At 47.4% G+C, this 14,609-nt stretch overlaps 1 protein-coding gene across 4 annotated transcripts; it reads right to left on the bottom strand.

Annotated features, from left to right (window-relative positions):
* Positions 1-204: 204 nt before the first annotated feature.
* Positions 205-13,485, bottom strand: mapk8b (mitogen-activated protein kinase 8b). Of its 4 annotated transcripts, none has more exons than XM_048987319.1 (12): positions 13,232-13,485; positions 9,347-9,530; positions 8,848-8,977; positions 8,675-8,733; positions 8,437-8,575; positions 7,705-7,870; positions 6,181-6,252; positions 5,207-5,389; positions 4,907-5,031; positions 3,979-4,042; positions 3,499-3,576; positions 205-3,014 (listed from the first exon to the last, which is right to left on the bottom strand). In XM_048987319.1, the coding sequence occupies exons 2-12, from the start codon at positions 9,466-9,468 to the stop codon at positions 2,848-2,850; spliced, it is 1,305 nt and encodes a 434-aa protein (XP_048843276.1). In that variant the 5' UTR covers positions 9,469-9,530; positions 13,232-13,485; the 3' UTR covers positions 205-2,847. The 4 variants fall into 4 exon arrangements, with proteins under 4 accessions (XP_048843276.1, XP_048843277.1, XP_048843279.1 ...); XM_048987320.1 differs by lacking the exon at positions 6,181-6,252 and adding an exon at positions 7,260-7,331 and having other exon boundaries at positions 13,232-13,484; XM_048987321.1 differs by having other exon boundaries at positions 2,862-3,019; positions 13,232-13,484.
* Between the last annotated feature and the right edge of the window lie 1,124 nt (positions 13,486-14,609).

The raw sequence follows: 14,609 nt of genomic DNA, 5'->3' as shown, positions 1-14,609 counted from the left end.
CTAAGATGTCGGGTTCTGTGGCCAGCCTGAATACTCTGACGTGTTTTCGGAAGCTCTGAGTCACGCCTTTGAGGGGAGCCGCGTCAATATCCAACACCTGCTACATCGCCGCCTCAGTCTCGACATCCTCCTCCTTCCGGATCACAGCCCCCGCCGTCACGACTGAAGAGGCCAACAGCGTTAGAGAAGGACAGCCAAAGCTCGTTCTGAATTCAGCGGTTTATTTGCAGTACATTTCCAAGTTGGCATTACTGGGCTGGACTGGATCTCCAGCACATTTCTTCCACAACCTCGGGCAGCGGGGTGAACAGAACCGGATCAGTTATCGGAGCAAAACCTGCTCGGGCTGGTTAAACAAGCGAAACATTACAGACCAGCACCACGAGTATTTGAACTTTTTTTTTTAGGCAATCGCTCATGTATATTTATTTATTCTTCAAACTCGTCCGGTCTTACTATCAAGCGGGGGCAGCATGCCTGACCTCATTACAATTCTCTTGGTTTTTGGCCGCTGACTTCGAGGACAAGGTTGGAAGGCTGTTTACGTTATAATACATCACATTATGACTGCACCAAGTCACAGAGAATCTTTCTAATTTACAAAATAGAAAAAAAAACATGTATTGACAGTACCAGACATTCTCTACCTTCAAAAACATACATCTATATGGTCACATCCATCACTCACTATTTGCACAATTTGCATTAGGTATTGCACATGAACTGTAAAGGAAAAAAAAAAAAAAGTCCAGTTCTCACTCCTAGGTGAAGTATACATCACATATAATACTAGAAGTCTCCTAACATTGACAATATTACACTCTGAAATAAATAAATAAAACAAATTATTCACATTGTTTTATATACCGAATCCTGTGGGTGTCTGTGTATCCAAGAAATTTAGTGTGAGGTAGTTCATCAAAGCCTACTTTTGTGAGTGTTTTTGAGAGTTTGAAAGCACGAGTCTCCTAAAACATCAAGCGCGCGCACCTGCTGAGGGGCCAGCAGCGCCAGGAAAAATAAGAGCACTTGCAACGAAAAGAACACAAAAGGAAAGGGTATTGCGTGTGAGTAGCTGGCGCCCCCGTGTGGCCAAACGTCCACAGCAGGCATCTCGGTTTCGGCACCCTGCCTCCCCGTTCCCTGCACGTTTCCGAACAGTCCACCCCGTTTCAGTTAACCCAAAAACACCCGTCACAAGGGGAAAAAGGAAACGGTCTTTCTAACGTCACCTTAGGTGCCTAGTTTACGACGTTTTTTCCCCCCCAAACTTAGGCGAAAAAGCGTACAAACCAAATAGCGATTATATAAAACACATTCAACTTTGATGAAAAACCTAGGCAAGTCACCCTTAGCGTATTTAAAAGAAACGTGTATGTTATAACTTACTGAAGCCAACTTTTTCCTTTTCCTCAACTAGAAAAATAGAATTTCCGATATGGGCCACTTTGGGTGTGATTAAACACAGTACAAATACTAGTATTTGTCGCAAACCGTGTAGCTAGGAAACCTAACGTCCTTGGTTTTGGATACTTCAGGAATGAATCCACAACTGCAGGCACTTTTCCATTTGTAACTTAAAAAAAAGAATGCCTTTATTGCATACAGTATTTTCTCAGTCTTTCTATACTGGCGCTTGTCAGCATTGCTCAAATTAGATAGATTTACACATGCATTTACATCCTGCATCGTGCATTTCTGGTTTACGTTTACCAACTCCAGTTTTTCCTCAGTTTTCTCTTTATGATGAAACTGGATAGGGAAAGCACTAAATGTCTGTAAAAAAATGTAAACATACTGCAAGCCAAAGACCGCAAATAATAACGGGGGGGGGGGAGTTAAAAGTGACATCACTCTCAACACACGCACTTGAACAACGCTGCCTCGATTTGCTACACCATTACGAGCCGCGATTTCCCCCTGCAATGCGCCCGCAAAGTGGGTGAACGCGATACGGCACAGATATTTCTTAAAGCCTTGCACTGAAGCCTATTTCACACGCCGCCTGACCCCAGCATTGCGGTTTGGCGAGATTAGCCAGGAGGACGGGGGGAGACGCGCGATCTGCAGCGATTCACTCCCGGACCCCAACACTCCATTTAGCCACAGACCCCCGCTAACTTCATCTCGCACATAAATTCAAACCAAACACACGAATCTGTATCAGACAGCCACGAAAAAAAACCCGCATACAGCAATTTAGCGATAAAAATGCCTGAGAAACAGCAGATAGCTTTAGGAATCAAACCGCATCTAAAAACTTTAATACACACAAAAAGGATTTAAAGGTGTCTTAACCATTGAAGGAAAGTAACGGAAGAAAAGTTGCTTATTAGAGTACAATCCAAATATCTATCGAATAGATACATTTAATAAAGCAACCATCTGGTAGATGGAGATAAAACCATTTCAAGCGATGGGAGAAATGGCGAAGAAAGTAACATATTGAAGTAACATATGACAAAAGGTGTAGCACGAACGCAAATTTCAAATATTAAAAAATATATTTACCATAAAATTTTTACAAATTACCTTAGTCATTCTTCAGCATTTTGAAATGGTGTAACCGTTTGCATAAAAAAAAACGCAAGCGTCCTTATAGTCGGTATATAGCTTAGTGTTTAAAATCACAACTTTCTTAGACCATTTCCACAAAAAATAAAATAAAAAAAAAACAATATGCCTCAATATTTTACAGCCTTAAAAAATAATAGTAAAATAAAACAATGCACATTCCTGGAGGGGAGTGGAATAAACGCAAGTGAACGAAGCCGTAGCGTGTTCGTTTTGAAACCGGCCCGGACTCTATACCACGGAAGAGACTGTGTCGCTGATGCGGGCAGATAGTCATCTACAGCAGCCCAGCGCTCCCGCGGAGCCATCCAAGCTGCTGTCCGTGTCAGAGGCCAGGGTGGGCTCGGTGGACATGGAGGATACATCGTTGGCGGAGGAAGAGGAGGACGATGAAGACGAGGACGACGACGGGGGCTGGGAGCCGTTGATCACTGCGGCACCTGTGCTATGAGAAACAGAGTATTAAATCAGAAATGTACCATGCCGTTACCTTAATATACGGAGCCACTGCTTCTCCGTTGAAACGGTATAAATAAGACCACGTGGAAACAGCACCGTACAGTGGTCAAAATGTGGTACTGACAGATGAGATTAGCATAATAATGTCCTGTATGGTTCTTATCTCGTTAGGAAAAGCAGGTGGCCATTACATAAGCAGAGAGACACCAGCAGCGCCCTGCCGTCACACAGATGCTGTCCCCTCTCGTCCCCAAGGGACCTCCGAAAACATTACGCTCTGCAGACGTGCTGGGGGCAACGAAGTCAGAGGCTGACTATTGGCCTTGCGAGGCGAACCAGGCTACACCATTCAGAACTTACATCTGCATCCAAACCACAGCGTCTACACCTATCGCTGCCCCCTACAGGAGGCTATAAAATGTGGGCAAAAATGCGACAAAAACAGCAGTGTCCATTTTAACTAACCTAAGGAAGCCGGTTGTCCCCGGATCACCCCATTTTTTGTCCTCTCCTCCCAGGCCAGGACCTCCTTGTAGATGAGCTCTAATGTGTGGAAGAAGTCAGAGTCAATTCATAACTGACTCTTAATTTCTTAAATACAAGTGAAGGGGGGTGTGTATTTTAACTAGTGATGGACAAAATGACTCTTCATGAACCGTTTGCTGTATTTTTTGACGCCACCAGATGGTGCTCTTTCATGGCTTTGGGGCATGCGTTATGCTCTTTTTTTTTTGAAAGAAGTGAATATCTCGTGGAGTCACAAAATACAGGAAATGGACCGTGAAGCGTTATTTTGTCCGCAGTAATTTTAACCCAACATTGGTTGAAGTTATCGCGAGCTGTCAATTACTGAGTGAGCTCACTAAATGGAAAGCACAGGGTTAGTCCGTATTTGTCCCATAACTACCAGAGAATAAAAATAAAGCGTCAGATGAGGATGAGTACCTTTCCATTCATCGACCGTGTGCTCCCTTTCATCCAGCTGCTGGTCGCTGATCAACGGTGGCGGCTGAGGAAAGAAAACAGACCCGCGTAGGTGAGAAGCCACCTTTGGTACACGAAGCTGACTTCCGGAGCACAGACAGTCACAGTGCAGGGAGGAAGGGCGGGCTCCCAGTGTTTACGGCGTGAGAGCGAATGGCGTAATGGACCTCGTCAGTTCAGGATGCCGGCAGGGAGCTCGGCGTTTTCCAAGTCTCTAACGGCCAAAGGGCTTTTCTAGCCAGGTCACCCGCGGGTAGGCAAGGTGGACGACAGCCTGGTGGCATGGAGACGCCGCTCACAGCCCAGCATCCATCTGGGCTTCAGCACGTCGCATGCACCGATGGCGAGAATTCTCCCACACACAGACTCACATGCACTTATCCCTCTTGGTACCTGTCTTGGTGCCCCACCAGCCCACTGCCCTGACATCAGACGGACCTTCCACATTTATTGCTAGACACAATTTCACTTTGGATCTTTGCTATTCTGGACGTCCTGCGCCAGTCCCAGGTGGCTGGACAGGCCCTTTGAGTCTGGTTCCTCTCAAGGTTTCTTTCTACTTTGGAGTTTTTACTTGCCACAATGTAATATTGAGAAAATGTGCTATATAAATAAATTTAGTTTAACTGAATAACCCTACTTAAAAACAGCAAATAAAAGAATTCCCAATATTAATTACTATGCTTGCGCACACACACACACACTCACTCACACACACACACACACACACACACACACACACACACACACACACACACTTTGCAATACCTGCATAAAAAGTCTCCCCAGCTCCAGAGTGCATGGTTCCGTACCAGACAAAGCTCACAAGCCGCAGAACCTGGCGCCCAATCCCAGCTAAGACGTTCCAGATCAGATAGGTAGTACTCACCGCCTCCACCTCAGCTGGATCGTACCACACGTTTATGTAGGGGTGCTGCAGGGCCTCATCCACCGAGATGCGCTTGGATGCATCTATTACCAGCATTTTCGATAGCAGGTCCCTGGCCTGGCTCGCTGGAAGGCAACACAGGTTTGGCTTAGGGTGACTGGTCATCGAGCAGTTAGTCAGTCAACCTGTAGGCTGACCTGTGAGCTCAATAAAACGAGGACGGCATGGGCCTCACACCTTGAGGGATCTCACTGGAGGAAATCATTCCTGGGGAGGAATTCGGAAGCGGAAACGACATACCCTTTAGCTTGTTGTGATCCGAGTCGGCGGGGAAGAGGACATCAGGGAAGAGCTTCTCGAAGCTGTACCCAGCATACCGGGGCCGGTTTTCCACATAGGTCCGGACGGACTGGTTGAGCTTCATCAGGAAGTCCTGCGACGGAGTCCCCAGCTGCTCGATCACCTTGTTCCACTGGTCGATATCTGACGCGGCTCATGTAAGGGAAGCGGCTCGGCCAACGGAAAAGCACTTCTTAATTTTGAAGGGTGGCCAGCATCACCCAGGGTGGCAAGTGGCAAAAAAAAAAAAAAAAAAAAAAAAAAAAAAATCCCATAATGCATCAGCACGCAACTGATACCATGTCCGGTTTGCTTTACAAAAAAAAAAAAAAACAGCAAAACAACTAAACCTGCAATGGCCGCATAACGTTCGATGACTAATCCTTTCTGTCACGCCCCATTGGACACCTACAGATGGTCTTCCTGAACAACGATACGAGGCCAAAATTATTAACCAGCTACCGTACCCTGACTTTAAGAACATTTAAGTTACTAAACGCAGAAATTCCTGAATCTCTGAGGTGACTCAAAGAGCGGGTAATCCTTTACTCATTCGCCTAACTGGGTTTCTGCAAATAAAAAAAAATTATTTCATATCAGCTGGTAAATGGGAGCATCTGTCAGGACGTTCCCTTGAGATGCTCGTGAGCCGCCACATTTAAACTTCGAGAGAATGAGTATCACACCTTGCCGGGGTCATCATGCTACTGGCAGCTCATCTCCGAAACAAGGTTTCGGGAAGGACCGGAAGCACAGGATTCCTTAATAAAAGCATATTTGCCCAGACGCCACGCAAACAACACAGGATATATCCTTAATCTGGGGTCTGGGGAATGACCCCGGGGGAGTGGTGGACCATAGCAAGCAGGGCAGACACAAACACAGACACGCACACGCACACGGACGACTACAGTATGCAGTACAGGTAAGGATACGATCTGTACCAGGGAACAAAACGCTACCTCTGACCATTTCAGCCATGATACAGCCAACAGACCAGACATCAACTGAAACAATGAAATGACACGTGAATTTAGCATGCGGAACAAACGTAAATAAATAAATGATAAAAAGGGACAAAACATACATATAGGAACCACAAATGAAGTGACGGGCATCTGGTAAACTTAACACGCAACAACATGCAAACCCTGCCGCGGTCCAGCCACGGGTACTTCAGCAAGATTTAAAGCAGGTCTAAATTACTAAAATTAGAGTTTTTAAGAGTGACAGGACCTACGCCACTTGTGAGTTTTACATACGCAAGAATGTTCTGAGGGCAGAATGAAAAATGACTGGGTCAGAGAGATAACCAATCAGATCGTCTGTCTGGTTGGACCCGCCCCCACTACGATCTGATTGGTTATCAATAATTTCTCATTGTGCCCTCAGAATATTTTTGTGCGAGTAAATGTCCCATGAGCAGCTACAAAACAGAGAATCAGAACTACAGCTTAAGAGCCAGTGTTTAGCGTAGCGGCTTTAGCGTGCCCTAGCACAAGCAAGGCAAGGATGCAGGGCTGCCTATTTAGCCTGTATTATGGTCACAGAAATGAGCCAGAGACCGACACATACTCCCAATAGGTCAATTCATAATGCGCAAAATGCATGTATGCACCCGTGAGCCACGGAACGTGACAGATCATTTTGGGTCAACAGTGACCTATACAGCCGTACGTACGTATTCACGGGGCGACTGGAACCTGCCGGCGGCCGGTCCGATTTTGTGTCGCACCCCTAGGCGGGAAGCTTCATGGATATTTAAAAAATGTCCGGAGAGGTCGCAGGCCTCCAAGCGAGGAAGGTGCCTTTGTGTGACACAAGCCCAAGAGCCGATATTTGTGGAAAACCCACCATGAAGAGCACACCCCCACGCCCACTTATTTCCCAAGGATGGAGTCTGTCGGAGACCCCAGCACCCCCTGTATCATGCTTAATCGTAAGTGAGCGAAAGCACGGCGCTACCAGTGAGCATCGGTCGCACAAAACCCACAGCTAAAAAGCACAAGGATACAGTCCCGTCCCGGAAACAGAATTTTGTGCCGGACCATTTCTGCCATAATGCACCCCACTGACCAAATGTCCACTAGATGTATGAAGCACAGGTAGGGTGGGGGGAGGGACAAGCGAAGGGGTCAGTCAGCAGGGGGGGGGGGGGTCTCAGTCGTCGTTTTAGTAAAGCCAGCGCTAGGGATTTTCACATTTCCCCCCCCTCACCAAGAGTTATTTTTAAATACATCAGAGACCTACGCTTGTTATTCGAGCCAGAATTCGTCAGAGAAAAAGCATAAAATGTGAAACTCATCTTGCTAGCATGCAGGAGAAGCGTAGGGGGAGATTACTGGAAGAGGCACGTGCAGGTGGCGGCTGGGGTGATAAGGGGGCACCCTAGTGCCTGGGATGGCGGGGCTTTGGTCGAGAGGCATGCGCGAGTAGGAGAGAGGTGGCCGACGACTGACCGTTGGCCTGGTAGCCCATCCCGAGGATGACCTCTGGTGCCCTGTAGTAGCGTGTCACCACGTAGGGCGTCATCAGGAGGCCCGTGGCCGCCGTCCTGGCTAAGCCGAAGTCCAGGATCTTCAAGGTGCAGTCAGATTTGACGACAATGTTGCTGGGCTTGAGATCCTGGGGAGAGCGTACAGTTGTGCAGAAACAAGGTGGATACCAGCACAGCTGAGGGCTCCAAAAGATCTACTTTCATCTATCCGCTGACATCACCACTGATTGGACACCTTCACCAACTGGACCTCGATCGTCCAAAGGCCTTTCAGCTCAGTTACAGCGGTATTGCACCGATCATACTTTGAGGTATTTTTATATATAGTCTTAAAAAGGAGCCCATGAGCGATAGAGTTCCAGTTCTGCTGCATTAATCATGATCTGCTTCCCGGACAATTCAACTTGTGGTTTTCCTTTAGGCTAAACACCCCGTTTCCTTATTGCTGACATGTGATTGGTTAGCTACACTGCCAATCAGGAGTGGTCAGATTCCTGTGCCCGCCCATTTCTATATAAAGAGCTCAATGCGTCAGCAACTATACCACAAGTGACACTGGCACACACAGTAATACTTCTTCAGAACGATATTTTCGATTCACTTGTAAAGCACACGGTCGTCAATAATATCTGACATCCAACATAATATTTCCATAATGTCAAGTGCAGACTGAGGAGGGGGCGGGGCCACATACCCTGTGTATGATTCCAGCGGCGTGAAGGTGCTTGATGCCGCACAGCATCTGATACAGCAGGTAAGACAGTCGCTCGTGGTCAAGCTCCATCTGGATCACCTGGCACAGGTTGGCATCCATCAGCTCCATCACCAGGTACCTGTACCCATGTGGGGGGGTGGGGGCCGAGGTCAGTTGACATTGAGGAAGATTTCCTCTGTTCATCGTGCAACACCTCGAATCTGGCAAATTGACTCACACGTCCTGGAAGTCCTCAAGCGTCTTCTGCGGCGTAAACACATTCAACAGCCCGATTATCTGTGAAAGCAGAAGATGACGGAGACCTCACGATCGCGTCTAATGGCCAGGGAGCGCCGTGGGGCGCCCCCTAGTGGGCGGGAGGTCGCACAACCACACGGCGAGTGGCCTCACATTTTTGTGGTTGACGCACTTCATGAGCACCAGCTCCCGGTACGCCCTCTTGGCATGCGTCTGGTTCTGGAACGGCCGGCTGAGTTTCTTTATTGCCACGTTCCGCTCCAGGACGTGATCGTATGCCGAGCTGGGGGGGGCGGACAAAAAGGGGGAATGCTGGGAACAAAAAAACAAAAAAAAAATCGGGAGGACACGTGGCGGAGTCTGCCCAGCGACCTTCATATTTAGGTTGAGGAGCTAAACTCACAGGACAACAAAGCGGAATAGTGGGTCAGGGGCGGGGGAATCGTAAATGCCACCATCTCTCCTTAAAAGGGAGCTTAATCATTTATTCCCTTATCATACCAATTCCCCTGGTGAATCAGCATTCGACACAAAAAGCTGGGAAACTTCACACTGCAACAGACCCACTTTCAGACAAATCAAAAGGTCAGGCTCCTCTTTATATATAAAATTTATTACGCACTCTATCCACGGAGACGGCTGTCTGACTTACCACACGATTCCCTGCGCCCCCGAGCCAATGGGTCTTAAATTCTGGTAGCGCTTCAGGACCGTGAACGTCGAGTCCCCGACGTCCAAGCTGTAGTATTCTCGCTCGCGCTTATTCCGATTCATGGTGAAAACAGTGGAAGGACCGTGCTTGTCTGGGCATCCACAAATGCCTCACTCCTGTACACCTATGAGGCAGAAAGATTTAGGATGTAACCCGTCAGCAAAAACGAGGGCAGGACGCTGTGCCTGTGATCTGAAGGTCGCTGGTTCAAATCCCTGGGTTGGCAGAGTGACCTCCCCCTTTAGCAAAGCCCTTAACCCCCAATTGTTCCAGTAAATGATACCACTGAGGAAACAATATTAGATTACTGAAGGTATGTCCAGACCTGGAAGCAGCAGCGGATGAAGTGAAAAACCATCTCTGTTCTGAGTCGTTACCCACCGTCTGATTTATGGACTGGATTTGTATCCAGAGGGCAGAGAGTCATAAACACGCTTAACGAGGGGCAGGTACTTGAACTGGCTTTTAGCTGCGCACACGGGCAGCTGGCGAAACGACGAGCCGCACGATTTGCTCCAGATAAAAATGTCCGGGAGGCAAACTAAATTATTTAATGCGTTTGGTGCAGGAATAGGCCCCGAACGAGCCAGCGCACTGGGAATGCGCACTGGGAATGCGTACTGGGAGCCGCGTGTTTAAGAGACGGAGAGAACATGGATGAGATCTCGCAGCGTGAGTGAGCGTCTCATCCATCTGGAGTCTTGCTGAAAACGGGCTGGTCTCACAGAGAATAACAGGCTGTGATGTGGGCCCAGAGACCCGCCCCCAAGCAGGGCCCAGTGCCAGGAGAGGATTTAAAAGAAAAACCTTTTCGTTATCTTGTCATGCTGCTTATTCAAAGACAAATTCTGAAGGAAACAGTCTTTAAAAAAAAAAACACTGACTGGCATCAGGATAGACAGAGGAGCCGCTAAACTGGCCCATTAAGGTAAACAGCAGAATAGCCACCTCACTGCTAACCTATCAACATAGGTTGCACACTGCACTGAACAGTGCAGCTCCACTGCATGCTGTGGTCACGTGACATGGCCACAGCGAATGGATGCTGTACATGGGGGGGAAAAAAAAAAAACAGGAAGTGGCATCAGTGGAATGACAGAGGGCAGCGGATTCTTACACTCCAGGGAAACATGCTCAGCTTTAGGAATCAGGAGCACAGGACAGAGATGATCAAAGGTTCGTGTTAAAATGCAGCCTCTGGATAACAACTCAACCACCATAGGAGCGTGGGGGGGGGGCAAAATAATAATATAAAAACAGAAATCTATTTTTAACTCAGCAGGGAAGCTACCAGACAATCCTTTTCATCACGATGCCCCCCTCCCCCCCCCAATTATGGGAAAGGCAGTTACTCGACGAGGGACTGGAGCCTAAAGACATACAAAGGAAGACAATATGGGGTGTGTGTGTGTGTGTGAGTGAGAGAGTCAGACAAAGAGACAGAGATAGAGCAAGCGAGGGACCTAAGTGTCTGGCCCATTTAAAACCCCCCAGATAGAGGCTCCTGCAGGACAGAGGACACAGACCCATCCCGGTGGATGACGCTGGAGACCCCGGGGTACCTCCGACCGCTACGCCCCAGTGCCTACGCTCCACGGGTAGCTGAAACTCCTCGCAAGAGTCCGGCAGGGCCAGTGCTCATCAGGAAGCACGCGCAGAAAAATATATAATTAATAAACCATGTATTTTCAACTGACTGGCTATGAAGAACTGCAGCATGACGAAGCCTTCTGCTGGAAGACCGTCCAACCTGATTTAGAGAAAAATAAATAAACCACCGGGCTTTCTTACGCCACCCGCATTATGTACATGGATATAAATATTTCCTGTTCAGCTTTGCTGTATATTTCAGCTTGTTAAGTATAAATGGGAACAATAAATATCACGTCAGAAAACAGGGCGTTTCTGTGCCCTTGAGAATACCTTGACCAGTTCTGGCCGTCGGGGCAAGACGACATTACCCACAATGCACCTCTGCTGGGCAACGCTGGCAGCAGCAGACATGCTGCTGTTACGGAAATGCCGCTTCACCCTGGCAGCGGCCCGCCCAACCCTCCCCGCCATCCATATTAATCAGCGGTGTCCGTTTACGCACCCCGATCCTTTCGGGTGAATGTCAGCTCGATGCACCAGTGCTTAACGGACAAACCTCCCCCCAACTGCCTGCAAGTCCCTCGTTCCTCCTCCAGCGAGATTTCAACTGGTGAGCTCCTAGTAGATAAATAAATGTTTGCAAGCATAAGATTTTAAAAGAATCAAAGAGAATGTTTTGTTACTTGATTAAGGAATATTGTTTCCTTACCAATGCTTGGCATGGCAGCCATATTGCAAAGAACAAGGATGTCACCTGGCGCCAGATGTGGCCCTGTTTATATATCCAAAGTATAAAATCATTTTTAACAACATAATAAATATATCCATGAAACCAGAAACCTAAAACCCGCAACATCTGGATTACCTTCAGCAATATGGTGTGGTAGCGTTTTATTTTCTGCACTAATTATATCGAACTCAATTAAATGACAAAGGCTTGATTAAGGATCAACAAGCACAACCACTGACAAACCCAATCCTGATAGAGCATTTCTACTTACTTTACAAGAAACCGTAATTACTCCGCTCCAAGTATAATAAATTACATCCAGAGAGTCTAATTGTAAAAATCAGCAGGTTCCTGAAGCAGCGCTGAAAGTTGTCAGAAAAACAGCAGTTTAAAATCACAGTGCGTCGGACCGGGCAGGCCGAAATCTCCGCATGTACCACTTGCGCTCCAAGTCAAATCCTCCATCGATCGAGACACCGGTACTCAAGGACAATGAGCCTTGTTTCCATGTAAGAGTTTATCTATGAAACCGTTTTCTTCTCCTTTATAGTGTGTCATCACATTAACAAACACGCACAATTCCCCCAAGGTGCGCCGGATTATTTCAAAGCCATTTCTTACCAGGCACCATCGCAACTGCACGTTAAGAGATAAACCAGAGGCGACTGTCCTCGAAGTGATTCTGCTGTCACCGTTTCCCGTCTTTTCCTTTATGTGTTTACTTATGATTTGGGGAATTCATTTATTTTGCCTGCGACATATTTTCATTCTAGCTAGAGAAGAAGCTGGATCGGTCCTCTATCGGTTTAAATAAATACGACGGCAGGTTGACAAACATAAATTTACATCATAATCGCGATCATAATGACGGTTCTCATTTACCATGACACTCAGAAGGGCTTATATTACACAGTCACCTCGCAGGCGCCGTCATTTAAATAGAAAACAAAATAAATACTGCCATTTGTATTATGCCCTCTGATTATTTTAAGTTTGCTGAAAATAAACGCGAAAAAAAAACAATATATATCTATTATTACACAGAAATCAGCAGATCACTCCGAGGTTTTTGGGGAAAAGACATATCACAAAAGCACGAAAATGAAAAGAGACGCCTGTTACTTATATAACACTGAAAACCCATATATAGAGACGTGTTCTCCAGTTTGGATCCCGCCGGAGGCGTCATATTACTACAGTATCGTTTTATAAGACGAAATATTAGGTGGCTACATTGTAGCTAGCTGTTTACCAACGCCTCCGGGGCCGGGCTGCAAAATACCGCATGTTTCTGAAGGTGATCCCGGTGCCCGTCAAAAACAGGACAAAGCAGCCGTCAATTAACAAACGGGCTAAAAAACGCAACGAGAGTCTGCAAAGGGGGGTCTAGGGATGGAAACACAGCGCCGGGTATTAGTGCTTTGGGACGATCGGCGATACCCTCCCCCCACTGCAAACAATAACACGTCTAAAAAACACGCACCGGGGCTACTTTCACTCACCGCGTCCGGATAGAAATGCCTCCGCTGGCTATACGGCAGAATCGCTGCCGAGAGGGAGGCGCTTCGCTCGCACGACGATCGGTTTTCGTGGGGACAAAAGCCTGTTCCCGGAGTAAGAATGTCGGGCGGATGAGAAGCCCAGGAGCGGCTACGTTTCTGTGCCCCGACAGGCCGCGAAGTGCGGAGCTCTTGCGCGCTACGTCAGCCCAGCCCCGCAGATCCTGACATCAGCGCTTTCTGCTCCGCCGTGCGCCTGTCGTCAGGGCCACCGTACACACACACACACACACACACACACACACACACACGCACGCACACGGCGTGCGTTTCCGTCCTGCTCATCCACACCGAACGGCATGCATCTCTGCATGCGTGTTCCCTGCTTATTACACTTACATATTTCATCACGTCGGTTAACTAGCACGGACCAGGGCCAGTGTATAGCTACTGCTTGAATCAGTATATAATTACCGTAGCCCCCTGTTTCATCACGTCAGCTTTCAGGCTGTATATTTTAGGTGTTAAACTCACTTTTAATGGGTGAAGCTCCGTGATTGTGCATCGGATTCAGTCCAGTGAATAGCATTGTTATAAATGTATCACTGAATTGAACTGTTTCTATAGCACCAGAGGCTGCTGAGATGAAAGGAAACTGAATTTTTGACCTATGGATTTCAGGGGTGAACACTTAATTATATATCCAGCTGTAAAAAATGTTAAATTGTGAAAACGTGCTCTGTATTTTCTTTTCGTTGTTGAGTTTGGGTCATTTCCTTTACCGACTATTTCACAAGGATTTTCAAAACCATTTCAAGGCATGTTTGAGCTGCCTAGCATGTGGGGTTTTGGATAGCAATGCCAGATATTTGGAAAATAAGCCCGCAATCGAGCGTGTTGCTCACCTTATGAGTGACAGGCTAAAATTATCCTTCCTTTGTCAGAAGTCTTGCAGGATGAACACTTTCATGATCCCGGCGGAGGCGTTGCTGGTGCGAGAGAGGCAGAGAGAGGTCTGTCAGAGCTGTTACTGACGGCATCCTGTAAAGCGTGGCACTTTACAGCAAGCAGCGGTCACATGATCACCATTAATGTCCGGCTGCACAGCTTTGTTGATTTTCACATGGTTTTTACAGAATTTCTTTGAGCTCCCCCCCATAACCAGGGGGCAGTAGGAAGCAATGAGGGGAATCCATACAGTGCCTGTAAATGGTAAATCCTTTATTTGCACAGGTGCACTGAAATTCTTCACTTTGCCTACCCCACCTTGTTCTCCATAGCTTGTGGTAACAGCGGAGGGGCTACCAACGTGCAGCAGCCCTGCAGCTGATGCTTGAGGGCCTTGGTCAGGGACCCAACACTTAAATCACTGTCCCCACCC

The sequence above is a fragment of the Brienomyrus brachyistius genome, chromosome 20 (assembly GCF_023856365.1).
Source record: "Brienomyrus brachyistius isolate T26 chromosome 20, BBRACH_0.4, whole genome shotgun sequence".
Classification (NCBI taxonomy): Eukaryota; Metazoa; Chordata; class Actinopteri; order Osteoglossiformes; family Mormyridae; genus Brienomyrus; species Brienomyrus brachyistius.
This window is presented reverse-complemented; position numbering and strand designations above follow the sequence as displayed.